This window comes from Rhizophagus irregularis, chromosome 5 (genome assembly GCF_026210795.1).
Source record: "Rhizophagus irregularis chromosome 5, complete sequence".
Lineage (NCBI taxonomy): Eukaryota > Fungi > Glomeromycota > Glomeromycetes > Glomerales > Glomeraceae > Rhizophagus > Rhizophagus irregularis.
In genome coordinates, this window is record NC_089433.1 from 4207787 (window position 1) to 4221981 (window position 14195).

At 24.5% G+C, this 14195-nt stretch overlaps 3 protein-coding genes across 3 annotated transcripts; all 3 read right to left on the minus strand.

Annotated features, from left to right (window-relative positions):
- Positions 1-250: 250 nt before the first annotated feature.
- Positions 251-4072, minus strand: OCT59_025452 (uncharacterized protein; the record flags this gene model as incomplete). Its single annotated transcript, XM_066138558.1, has 10 exons — positions 251-1117; positions 1184-1246; positions 1565-1633; positions 1714-2166; positions 2234-2683; positions 2757-2896; positions 3092-3206; positions 3278-3422; positions 3597-3745; positions 3821-4072. The coding sequence occupies 10 exons, from the start codon at positions 4070-4072 to the stop codon at positions 251-253; spliced, it is 2703 nt and encodes a 900-aa protein (XP_065992112.1).
- A 5162-nt stretch (positions 4073-9234) lies between these two features.
- OCT59_025453 (uncharacterized protein) lies at positions 9235-10591 on the minus strand (the record flags this gene model as incomplete). The annotated part of the gene is made up of 3 exons (XM_066138564.1): positions 9235-10152; positions 10221-10388; positions 10574-10591. The coding sequence occupies 3 exons, from the start codon at positions 10589-10591 to the stop codon at positions 9235-9237; spliced, it is 1104 nt and encodes a 367-aa protein (XP_065992113.1).
- Positions 10592-11291: 700 nt separating this feature from the next.
- Positions 11292-14004, minus strand: OCT59_025454 (uncharacterized protein; the record flags this gene model as incomplete). The annotated part of the gene is made up of 10 exons (XM_066138572.1): positions 11292-11396; positions 11468-11577; positions 11782-11932; positions 12001-12116; positions 12438-12465; positions 12531-12667; positions 12875-12980; positions 13050-13315; positions 13395-13509; positions 13585-14004. The coding sequence occupies 10 exons, from the start codon at positions 14002-14004 to the stop codon at positions 11292-11294; spliced, it is 1554 nt and encodes a 517-aa protein (XP_065992114.1).
- Between the last annotated feature and the right edge of the window lie 191 nt (positions 14005-14195).

Consider the following 14195-nt stretch of genomic DNA (forward strand, 5'->3'; position numbering starts at 1 on the left):
TTATTCAGTTGTTCTTTTTTATTTTATTAAATAATAAAAATTGCCTTATTTCAGTTATTTGTAAAAACTGTTTGCTTAATTACAAACTGATCTATTCATGTTTACATGTAATCTATAATCATTGGCATATACAGTATGTATATTATCATTTACACCAAGAACTTTTGAATTTTCTCAGCAAATTTAATTCTGATCCATTTCATTGTTTCAAATATAAATATTTGCATTTTTTTTTAATAAACAAACAATTCTATATTTCGCAGTCCAAACATTCAGAATACTTTGGAAGATCATTTGTAAAGGAATTAAGTAATTGTGATGTATAAACAGCTTGTGGATGAGTAATTGATTGTCTTCTTTCCTCAAAAAATGTTTTTTTGTATTCTTCTACTTTTTTAAATTGCTGCTCAATATCATAATGTTGCTGTTTTTTTTCTCCAAATAACAAACTTGAATCTGGCACATAGGATTCATGAAATAACTGAATAAATTCTACTATTTCAGTTGCCTTTGGTCTGTAATCTGGATTTGAATTCCAACATTTCTTCATTAATTCAGTATAACATTTTGGTACTTCTAGCTCATTTATTTCAGGTCTAATTCCCTCACAGATATCTAATGCTAACATTTCATTATGCGCACAATTGAAAAAAGGTTGGTTTCCTGTTGCTACAAAATACATAATCATACCAAAGCTATATACATCTGCTGTTTGAGTATAAGGTTCTCCTCTTAACACTTCAGGAGCCACGTAAGGCATAACTCCATAAAGTTTTGTTTTGTCTGTATTGTCAACTCTTCCACATAATCCCATATCTGATATGCACATTAAATTATAATTATCCAAGGTAATATACATTGATAATATATTTCCTGTATGAAGATCACGATGAACCAGTTGTTTTTCATGAATTTCTTCAAGACCAGTAATAATATTAAATAATGTATTTATTTTATATGACCAGTCAAATTTACTATAGTGTTTGTTTACCCAATTATATAAACTTCCACCTTCTGCATAATCAAGAACCATAATATAGTCATTTGTGTTAGGATTTTGAGATAACCCATATATTGAAAGAACATGATTAAGTTCTTTGATGGAATATCCTTTAATCTATTAAAGTATAATAATAATTATTATTATATTGAAAAGTTTTAAATTGGATAAAAAATTTCATACCTCATTTAAAAATTCAATAGTAATATTTTGTGAATTGTATAATTGTTTTAAAGCAACTTTTTTCTGATTTCTTGAATATTCATATTCATTATAAGATGATGGTCCATCTTTCCATATTGCTGAATATATTGTAGCAAACCCACCTTTACCTATTTCTTTAATATTACTAAATCGATTGTGTGGTATCCATTCAAATATTGTATCATCTGCATTATTAATTTTTAATTGTATCTCTCGTATTAAATTATCAATTTTTATATTTTCACTAGTCCAGTTTGTAAAATTTCTTTTTAAATCATTTATTTTACATGGTTTACACCATTTATAATAAGTATCTGTATATTCTTTATCACATTTTTCGCAATATTTATTTTCAATTACTATAATATAATCTTTTGTATTAGGATCTCGAGATATTCCATATATATTACTAATTGAATATTCTTCAACCTATTAACATTAAATGTTATTATTAAAAATATATATATATGAATAACATGATTATTTAAATAGAATTTATGGAAAATTACCTCATCAATAATATTTTGTGAGTACTTTAAAGTAACTCTTAATTTCAGTCTTCTTATCTGATCTTTACTATAAAGATTATCATAATATAAAAAATCATTCTTCCATATTGCCGAATATATTCTAGTAAAATCATCATTTATTTTCTTAATATTACTAAACTGATTGTATGGAATCCATTCAAATACCATATCCCATTTGCTATTAATCTTCAATTGCATATTTTGGATCAGATTATCAATCTTATCGTTATTACTGGTCCAGTTTTTAAAATTTAATTCTAAATAATTTACTTGACATTTCTTACACCATTCAAATTTAAAATTATTTTCTGTATATTCTTCACCACAACTTTTACAACACAAATCATATTGAAAAACAATAATATATTTTAAATCTTGGTTTTGAGATATTCCATATACTGGATTATCATTTCTTGATAAATATTTTTTAACCTATAAAGACAAAAAAAAAATAAATTATAATATTTTCCAAAAAAAAAGAAATTAAAAGTTTTAATACCTCATTTAAGAATTCATCAATATTTTGTAAATTATATAATTTCAACGAAACTTTTTTATTTGATTCTCTTGCCCATTTCTTATTATTATGAAGTAATGGACCATCATTCCATACTGCTGAATATATTATTGTACAATTAGTTCTATTTATTTCTTTAATATCATTAAATCGATTGTATGGTATAAACTCAAATATTATATCTATAAAAAAGTTAATTTTCAACTGCTTTTGTTTGACTAAATTATCAATTTTTTCATTTCCACTCCAATTAAATAAAAATTTTTTCAAATAATTTTTGTAGCACAATAAACAAATATATTCTTTAATTTCACCACATTTTTCGCATATTCTACTAAATCCATTTTCAAGTACTATAATATAATTTTTCGTGTATGGATTTTGAGAGATTCCAAATATTTTACCATAATATTTATTTAAGTCTTCCTTAATCTATTAAAGTATAAAATTTAATTATTATTACCATATTAAATAAAGTATTTAAATTAAATAAAGAAAAATATACCTCATTTAGTAATCCACTATATAATTTTAAAGCAACCTTTATATCCTGCAAATTTCTTGTATATTCATTTTTATATTTATCAAAACCTAATGGACCATCATTCCATATTGCTGAATATACTTTATCAAAACCTTCTTCACCTATTTCTTTAATGTCATTAAACTGGTTGTATGGTATCCATTCAAATATAATATCATCTAGTTTATTAATTTCTAATTGCATTTCTTGAATTAAATTATCAATTTTTTCATTTCCACTGGTCCAGTTTGTAAAATTTTGTTTTAAATTATTCGTTTGACACGATAAGCACCATTCATAATTTGCATCAAATCTACCTTTATATTTTTTATCACATTTTTTACAATATAACTTTGGAAAAACTATAATATAGTCTCCCATATCTGGATTTTGTGACACTCCATATATATTAAGACATTTATCAAACTTAATCTATTAAAAATAAAAAAAATTAATAAAGAATATTTTCAAATTACGGTACATCTAATCCAAAGAATTCATACCTCATTTAAAAGTTTAATAATATTTTGTGAATTATAAAAATATTTTAAAGTAACCACTTTATTAGATTTTCTTGCCCATTTCTTCTTGTAATATAATGGGCCATCATTCCATTTTGCAAAATATAATGTATCAATATCATCATCACTTATTTTATTTATTTTATGGATATCACTTAATTGATCGTATGGTATCCATTCAAGTACCCATGCTGATTCATAATTGACGCCTGATTGCATTACCTGAATTAAATTATCAATTTTTTCATTTCCACTGCCGACCAAATTTTCTTTAAAATAAACTATTTGACATGATTCACACCATTCTTTAATTATATTTGTATACTTTTTACCACATTTTTTACAATATATTTCTTGAAAAACAATGATATAATCCATTGTATTTGGGCATTGAGATATTCCATACATTCTAAGAACTTCGCCAATATATGTTATCGAATATTTTTTGCCCTAATAGACGAAAAATAAAAAATATTCTTAATAAAAGATACAATAATTAGGGGTACGAAGAAATTTTATTATTACCTGATCTGGCTGATCAATAAAAAATTCATCAATGATATTTTTTAAGTTATATAATTTTAAAGCAACTTTCTTATTCGGCTGATTTCTTGTATATTCATTTTTATATTTATCATAATCTAATGGACCATCTTTCCATATTGCTGAATATACTTTATCAAAACTCTCTTCACCTATTTCTTTAATATTATTAAATTGATCAAATGGTATCCATTCAAATATTAAATCATCCAATTCATTAATTTCTAATTGCATCTCTTGAATTAAATTATCAATTTTTTCATTATCACTGGTCCAATTTATAAAATTCTTTTTTAAATTATTTATTTGACATGATTTACACCATTCATACTTTGCATCATATTTACTCTTATATTTTTCGTCACATTTTTTGCACTGACCGTAGTTGTCTTGATATGACATTTATACAAAATTATTAATTTAAATTTTGAGAGAAATTGTAAATGAGTTTATTTCACAAAAAAAAAAAAGAAAAAAAGGAAAGTAATAAAGAACCTATTTTAAAACAGTTTGTAAGACCATTAATTATTATTTATTATGTTCTTGTATTACTCTTCCTTGTGTAATCATTCAGCTCAGATCACTTGTTAAAACTTGTAAAACTGTAAGACGGAATTGTAAAACAGAAATGTGACACAGTAACACCTGACGAAAATCGCCAATTTCTTATTAAAAATTTCTTTTGCAAGTATATTTAAGATAGAGGTTTGCATATACTAACTCATAATTTGTTTTATATTCATATAAATAAATAAATATATTTATTTATTTAATTTTGTAAGAAATCACAAATGAGAAATATACTGTATATAAAAAAAAATCAGAGACTGCCAAAAAAATTTTACAAATCAATAGATTTCCACCAGTAACTATTTAAAAAAGGAATGGATTTTTTTGGCGCAAACTCAAAACTGATCTTTTCATGTATACTTTTCGGGTCCTCAAATGAAACAAATATTTATTGGTTATAGAGTATGCTGGTTGTGACTTGTGAATTACCACAATTCTATTTAAAAGAGAATTTTAATAAACTCAAATAGAATGATAAATATAAATTAGCACTAAAACTTGCAAATTCTGTAAAAATGTTTGCATAATAAGGGAATTGTGATTTGTTAATATAATAATTTATTTTATATTGATTTTTTTTTATCAAGCAATAAACCAATATATATATTCATTTTAGCATACTTGTACATCAAAATAATATAAAGTTGGCAGACTTTAGTTACTAATGCATCATATAATCTAGTAGATGTCCTTGGTGTAGTTCCTATATTAACCAAAATATTAAATAATATTAAAAATAAAAGCCAACACCATAAATTAAATACAATCAGCTATTGAAATGGTCATAAAAATTTTACATTAATTATTTATTTTAATTTATTCATTGGAAATGATTATTATTTGATAATTTATATTTAACAATTGGAAAAGTTAGAAAAGATTTATTTAAATTACAAACTAAGAAATTTGTAAAATATTTACCAGTTCGGATCACCTGTAAAAACTTGTAAAACGGAATTGTAAAACGGAAATGTGATTATGTGACGCAGTAACACCTCGTCAATGTCTTAATTAAAATGTAAGTGTATTAAGATGGAGATTACATATATTGGTTCATAATTTGTTTTACATTCATATAAACAAAAAAAACAATATTTTTACTTAATTTTGTAAGAAATCACAAATGATACCCATAATATATATAAAAAAATCTACAAAGCGATAAATTTTCACCAGTAATATTTAAGAGGAGAGAATTTTTTTGGCTGGTTGTACGCAAACTCGAAACTGACCTTTTCATGTATACTTTTCGGGGTCCTCAAATGAAATCTATCAATTGGAAATGCTTCTTTCTCTTTATTTGGCATTATTTTTATTTATTTACTAGCAGGATGCCCGCGTTTCACGCGGGCCTGGCTAATTAAAATTATGAAAATCAGATACCTTTCTGCTAAACTGTTATATAAAGTCTAGAATGGTTATTAGCATTAATTTGGAATTTTGTGGTAAATAGGGAATCCATAGCTGTGTATGGCAAGTGATTTTACATTACATTGACAAAATAAAATAATAATAAAATATAAATAATATGCAATACATTTTTTTATTATAATAGTTATTATAATAGTTATAGTGGTTCATTAGGAAGCTGGGAAAATCTAAAAAAACATCCAAAGAATCATTAGACCTAAAAAAAGGTACCAAACTTTAAAAAAAGAAAAGAAAAAATGATTAGTAATTACGAAAAAGAATTTTTTAAAATATAATTCAAACTAACCTTCACTCTGAAAGGTACCACTAAAACCTAAAAAAGAGAAAAGGGTGGTTCCCTACAAAAAAAAAAGTTAACTTAGTGACATTTTTTTAAAGTTTAAAATTCATTTTCAGAACTTACTCAAAGTTCTCAAAAATTGATCATCTACTAAAAAAAAATAAAAGAATGAAACATCAATAATGTTTTGTTAAAGAAATAATGTTAGGAAAATTTTATTTACCAAAATTTACATCTGTCCAAGATGTTGCAGTACTGTCTAAACTACAAAATATAGAACACGAAATAGTTAATGTTTAATTTCATTAAGGAATAAAAAATTAATGAAAAACACTTACAAATTCCACGTCTGGAAAGATCCAAAGAGCCACCCTACAGAATGCAAAAATAAATATTAGTAAAACATTTTGTTAACTAACATTATGTTAAAAGAAGGATTTTAAAAGAACCCACTAAAATTTCACACGTCCAGAATCATGAACAAACCATATAAAAAAGGAAGAAACATGATGTTAGTAAATGTTTTGTTAAAAAATTTTTCAAAGAAAAAATACTCACCACAATTCTGTTCGTGTATAAATTATTCCTCATCTAAAAAAATGAAAAATCAAACTGTTAGAAATGTTTGATTAAAAGAAATGTATTACTAAATCCTTCCTTACCAAATTTCCACGCATCTGAAGACAAACCAAGAAAACCACTGAAACCTAAAAAGAGAAAGACTTTATTTTTTTGGTTTTTTTTTTTGGTTTTTTGCATAGTTATTAATACCTGTAATTGCTGTTATTAGAAATGTTCAATTCCCTGGGTAAAATCCTACTTTGAGAGGTGTGCAGGGATTAGAAATTAAAAATTAAATGTAAAAAGAAAAGGTGTATTTTTTTTTAAAAGAAAGGGATTTTTTTTTCGTCGTGTGGGAAAATTCAGAAACTGAAAAATATTTTTTTAAAAAAAAAATCGTCATATGGGAAAATCCAAAAACAAATTTTTTTTTAAAGAAAACAATGATGATTACAATGATGATTTCTCATGTGAAGAATTTCATTGTTACGATTAAATTATTTTTATAGCTTAATAAATTTTTTATATTTTATATTACAATTACAAATTGGATTAGTTCCTATAATTTGTTTTTGCGCCAATCATTTATGCAGCCTAATTCAAAATTGTATTGGGATTAGAGCTGCCCAATTAAGCTAATCAATGTCAAATGATGCCACTCCGAATCCTGCTGTATAACAATCTGTAGCACAGGGAGCAGACACATGATGCTGGACGATCCAATTTAAATCCACCTTTTTATGCAGGGTAGTCTTAACGTCACGGTCGCACAATGCTTTTTTTTATAGATATATTTTCGAAATAATACATGTAATATTAATTTTTTAATTTTGTTTTATTTCTTTGAGTTAATTAATGTTTAAAATCCACCGTTTCCCTTTCCTTTTTTATATAGATATGCGATAAGTTTTTTAACAAATAATATGTTTTGTTACTATTCAATATTACTAGGAAACGGAAACCGTTATGAGTCCGGAGCGATTGTACCATCTATTATTCTATTTTTATCGTTTTATAGCACAAAATTTTAGGACGAAACGGACTTCGCCACGCTCTCTAATATGTGATTAACATATATAGTTGGACAATCATCAATATTTCATCATTTGTGAATTATACACTATCACTTCAGTTTATATTATTGATAATATTGTTTATTCCGTTGATGCTATACTGCTATGTTTAGAAGAGAATACTTATTTAGAATCCTGATCTTGGAATTTATGAAATTATTCAAATAATAATAAAAAATTAAAAATAAAAATAAAAATAAAAATAAATAGCGTAAGCGAAATTTATAGAATTTAGAGTTCGTAATTGATTAAGACGATTAATCGGTTAATGTTATACATAGGGTGCAATTATCCAAATAATTCGGAATTAAGGCGGCGTTATATCACACCTAATTTTTTATTCAAATATTCATATTATCGTAAAAGCATTGCACCAATAATAAACCGGTATAAGGCTTAAAACTTAATTTACCCGTGTATAATAGGTTAAGGTATCACAAAAATTGATAAACTATTTAAACTATTAGTAGGTTCTATAAAAAAAAAACAAAAGAAAGTATAAAATGATTTTGAATTGTTCATTATAAACGAAATTTGTAACCATTATATATATTGTTACATAAATAAATTAAAAGCATACTATAAATTGTGTATAAAATATTATCTAAAATTTTTGATAACCGTACTCGTAGTTTGAATCCAGATGTGAGAAAATTAATTATTGAATCACCTAAATCACAAAAATATGGAATTATAAATATTGAAATACATTCTATTTATAAGATTATTAAGATACAAGTAAAAAGACAGTAATTGTGATGACATAATGAGACTACCACAATAATTTAAACGTAAAAATTCACATATAATTGCGGTTTTCTCAAGGCATCTCAAGAATTAATAAATTGATATACAAATTTTTTTTAAAAAAAATTGAATTATTAAATTTGATCTCAAATAAAATAAAAATTATTTGAAACATTATTTTGATTTTGTTTTTAATTTTCGATCATGAGATAACTGATAAAATTTGTCTATTCTTTCATATTATTTAATAACATGTGGACAAAATAATATTTTCAATATCACTTATTTTCATACAAGAATAATACTTTAAGCAAAAAAATATTGAACTATTCATTATTGTATATTAGTAAATAATTATCTTCTTTTTTAGCGATTGTACAATATTGATTTTTAATATGTATATTTATTTAATTTTTTTCATCAGAGGGCGTTAGTATGTTAAAAGTATATAAATTCACAGGTTAACGAATTACTTTTTTTTTTTTATAATAATATTATAAATTGGAAATTTTATAGTTTATTTGATTTATTTGATTCTATTTGTAAAAAAACTATTTGCTCAATTACAAACTGATTTATTTATGAAAAAAAGTTTACATGAATACTATAATCAGTGTTGAACAAATCAAATATACAAGTTTATAAGAATAAAATAGAATAATACTGATAAATGCTGAGTCAGTTTAAGTCATCATACATATTAAGGACATTACCTAATTTAATTTCAACTCATTTTAATTTAACTGCTTGTAATAAATAAAATTATTGCTTGATATAAATAATTCACAGTCTAAACATTCAGAATTAAGATCATATTTTGGAAGATCTTTTGTAAAGGGATTAAGTAATCGAGATGTATAAACAGCTTGTGGATGAGTTGCCGATTGTCTTTTTTCCTCTAAAAATAAGAAATTTGATTCTTTGTATTCTTCTGCTTTCTCAAATTGCTCATTAATATCAAAAGATAACAGCTCATCTTTTTCACTTTTCAAATTGGAGCTATAAGAATCATAAAATAACTCAATTAATTCTTTTATTTCAGTTGCTTTTGGTCGGTTGTTTGGATTTGAATTCCAACATCTCTTCATTAAATCAATATAACATTTTGGTGCTTCTGGTTCGTTTATTTCAGGCCTAATTCCTTTGCAGATATCTAACACTAAAATTTCATCATGCGCACAATTGCAAAAAGGTTTCCTGCCAGTTGCTACATAATACATAATCATACCAAAGCTGTATATATCTGCCGCTTGAGTATAAGGTTTTCCTCTCAACACTTCAGGAGCTACATAAGGCATAACTCCATAAATTTCCGTTTTATCTGTACTATCAACTTTTCCACATAATCCCATGTCTGATACGCATATTATATAATTATCTAAGGTATTATACATTGATAATATATTTCCTGTATGAAAATCACGATGAACCATATTTTCCTGATGAACTATTTCGAGACCTTCTATAATACTTAACAATGCTTTAATATTATATAACCAATCTAGTTTATTATAATATTTGTTTACCCAATTATATAAATCTCCACCTTCCGCATAATCAAGAACCATAACATAATTTTTTGTATCAGGATTTTGAGATATTCCATATATTGAAAGAACATACTTAAATATTCCAATAGAATATCCTTTAACCTGTTATAACATAATAATTGTTAATGATTATTAAAAGTTATAAATTAAATGAAAGAAAAAATTCATACCTCATTTAGAAATTCAATAGTAATGTTCTCTGAATTGTATAATTGCTTTAAAGCAACTTTTTTCTTATCTCTTATATATTCGCAATCATAAGATAATGGTCCATCTTTCCATGTTGCTGAATATATTGTAGCAAAACCACCTTTGCCTATTTCTTTAATATTACTAAACTGATTATATGGTATCCATTCAAATATTATATCATAGCGGGAGTTAATTTTTAATTGCATCATTTGAATGAAATTATCGATTGTTATATTTCTACTAGTCCAATTGGTAAAATTTTTTTTTAAATCATTTATTTGACATGATTTACACCACCACTTATTGAAAGTAGATGTGTATTTTTCATTACATTTCTCGCAATATTCATTTTCAATAACCATAATATATTCTTTTGTAATAGGATCTTGAGTATAGTTGTTTCCGAAATTCAATTGGCAAATCCGAAATCCGAAATTACGAAATCGTAATTAATTACGTATTCCGAAATTCCGAAATTTGCATAATAGTGCGAAATTGCGAATATCTCGGGATCTAGTGATCAGATTTCAATGATCTTACTACCATTCGATTCGTCTCATCGAGACGAATCTAATGATATGTGTTTCATTTCTATAGCACCGATATTGATGGAGTTAATTTACTATAAACATTTAATGAATTTTTGTGTCGGAGCACGATCTAGTGATTAGATTTGAATGAATTTACCACCATTCGATTCGTCATGACGAGACGATTCTAATGGCGGTAAGATCATCTTTCTAGCATTGAAATTGACGGAGCTATTATGCTATAAATATTTAAAAGTTATTGGTATCGGAGCGCGATCTAGTGATTGGATTTAAATGATCTTACTACCATTAGAATCGCCTTATCGAGACGAATCAAATGGTAGTAAGATCATCCAAAACGGATCACTGGGTGCCGAGTTATTATTTATTAAAGTTTTTATATATAAATCGGCAAAAATTAAGGCTAATTCTGGCCAAATATTTTCGTAATACGAAATTAATTACGGAGTCCGAAATTAATTACGGAATACGGAGTTTTTCTAATGAATTACTTAATAATTACAGAATTACGTAATTACGTATTTCCGTAATACTAAAATAATTTCGGACACAAGTATAATCTTGAGATATTCCATATTTTTTATGACTTGAATATTTTTCAACCTATTAAAATTTAAAAATTATCATATTAAAAATAGTAAAAGTTTTATTTTGAATCAAAATTATGAAATTACCTCATAAGTAATATCTTGTGAATATTTTAAAACAACTTTTGATTTTAGTTTTCTTATATATTCCTTTTCATAAAGATATTTACAGTAATAAAAATCATTCTTCCATATTGCTGAATATATTTTAGTAAAATCATCAACCTTTATCTTTTTGATATTACTAAACTGTTTGTAAGGTATCCATTCAAATACTATATCAAATTTGTAAATTTTTAATAATTGCATTTTTTGGATTAAATAATCAATTTCATCATCATCATTTTTGCTGGTCCAGTTTGTAAAATTTAATTCTAAATTATCTGATTGACATTTTTTACACCATTCATATTCAATATCAAGTTCCATATATTCTTCACCACACCTAACACAATATAATTTATATCGAAAAACAATAATGTAGTATCTTGCATCCTGACTTTGAGATATACCATATATTGGATTATTATTATCTGATAAATATTTTTTAACCTATAAAATTGAATAAAAATACATTACATAAAAATATATGTTTAACAACTTAAGAAATTTTACTATACCTTATTTAAAAATTCATTAGTATTTTGTAAATAATATAATACTAAAAAAACTTTTTTATATGATTCTCTTGTCCACTTCTTATCGTAATAACATAATGGACCATTATTCCATATTGCTGAATATTGTGAAACATAACTATTTTTATTTATTTCTTTAATATCATTGAAGTGATTATATGGTATGAACTCAACTATTGTATCATGCACAGAGTTAATTTTTGATCGTTTTATTTGAATAAAATTATCAATTTTTTTATTTCCACTGGTCCAATTTATAAAAAACTTTTTCAAATAATTAATGCAACATAGTCTACACCAACTAAAATATGTATCTAAATACTTTTCATCACACTTATTGCATTTTTCATTATATTCATCTTGAAGAACTATAATGAAATCATTGGTATATGAATTTTGAGAAATACCAAAAATTTTACCATGATATTTATTTAAATCTTCTTTAAACTATTAGAGTAAAATAATTAATTATTAACGAATTAAAATTAAATTAGATAAAGATAATCTCATACCTTATTTAAAAATTCATTATTAATATTTCGAAAGCTATGTAACTTGAGGGTAACCTTTATGTCCTGTTTATTTCTTGTATATTTATTTTTAATTTTATCATAATTTAATGGGCCATCCTTCCATATTGCTGAATATTCTTTAATAAAAATTTTTTCTTTAATACTATTAAACTGATTGTACGGTATCCATTCAAATATAATGTCATCTGATTCGTTAATTTCTAATTGTATTTCTTGAATTAAACTATCAATTTTTTCATTTCCACTGGACCAGTTTGTAAAATTCTGTCTTAAGTTATTTATTTGACACGATAAGCACCACTCATAATTTGCATCAAATATACTTTCATATTGTTTATTACACTTTTTGCAATATATATTTGGAAAAATCATGATATACTCTTCCGTATATGGATTTTGTGATATTCCATATATATAATCGCAATAAATCTATTAAAATAAAAACAATCAATAAAGAATATTATTTTCAAATTAAACTTATAATTAAAGAATTAATACCTTATTTAAAAGATTAATAACATTTGGTGAATCATATAAATATTTTAAAGTAACCACTTTATTAGATTTTTTTGTCCATTTCTTCTCATTGTAATATAATGGGCCATCATTCCATTTTGCAGAATATAATGTATCAATATCATCTTCACTTATTTTATGGATATCACTTAATTGATCGTATGGTATCCATTCAAATATTATACGTGTATTATAATTGATATTTAATTGTAATTTTTGAATTAAATTATCAATTTTTTTCATTTCCACTGCCGACCAAATTTTCTTTAAAATAAACTATTTGACATGATTCACACCATTCTTTAATTATATTTGTATATTTTTTACCACATTTTTTACAATATATTTCTTGAAGAACAATAATATAATCCAGTGTATTTGGATATTGAGATATTCCATACATTCTAAGAAATTCAATATATGTTGTTGAATATTTTTTACCCTAATAGACGAAAAATAAAAAATATTATTAATAAAAGATGCAATAATTAGGGGTACGAAGAAATTTTATTATTACCTGATCTGGCTGATCAATAAAAAATTCATCAATGATATTTTTTAAGTTATATAATTTTAAAGCAACTCTCTTATTCGGCTGATTTCTTGTATATTCATTTTTATATTCATCATAATTTAATGGTCCATCTTTCCATATTGCTGAATATACTTTATCAAGACCTTCTTCATCTATTTCTTTAATATTATTAAATTGATCAAATGGTATCCATTCAAATATCACATCATCTAGTTCATTAATTTCTAATTGCATCTCTTGAATCAAATTATCAATTCTTTCATTATCACTGGTCCAATTTATAAAATTCTTTTTTAAATTATTTAATTGACATGATTTACACCATTTATACTTTGCATCATATTTATTCTCATATTTTTCGCCACATTTTGTACACTGATCATCGTTGTCTTGATATGACATTTATATAAAATTATTATCTTGAACAAAAAAATGTAAAGGTTAATGAAATGAGCTTATGATATAAAAGAAGAAAGAAAGAAAGAAGAAAAGGAACAAAGCCGATTTAAAAACTGTTTGTGTAGCTAAGTAGCTTACAAAATTGATGATCATATCCTGAAATGCATTAATGAAAATTAAAAATTGGGCGTATT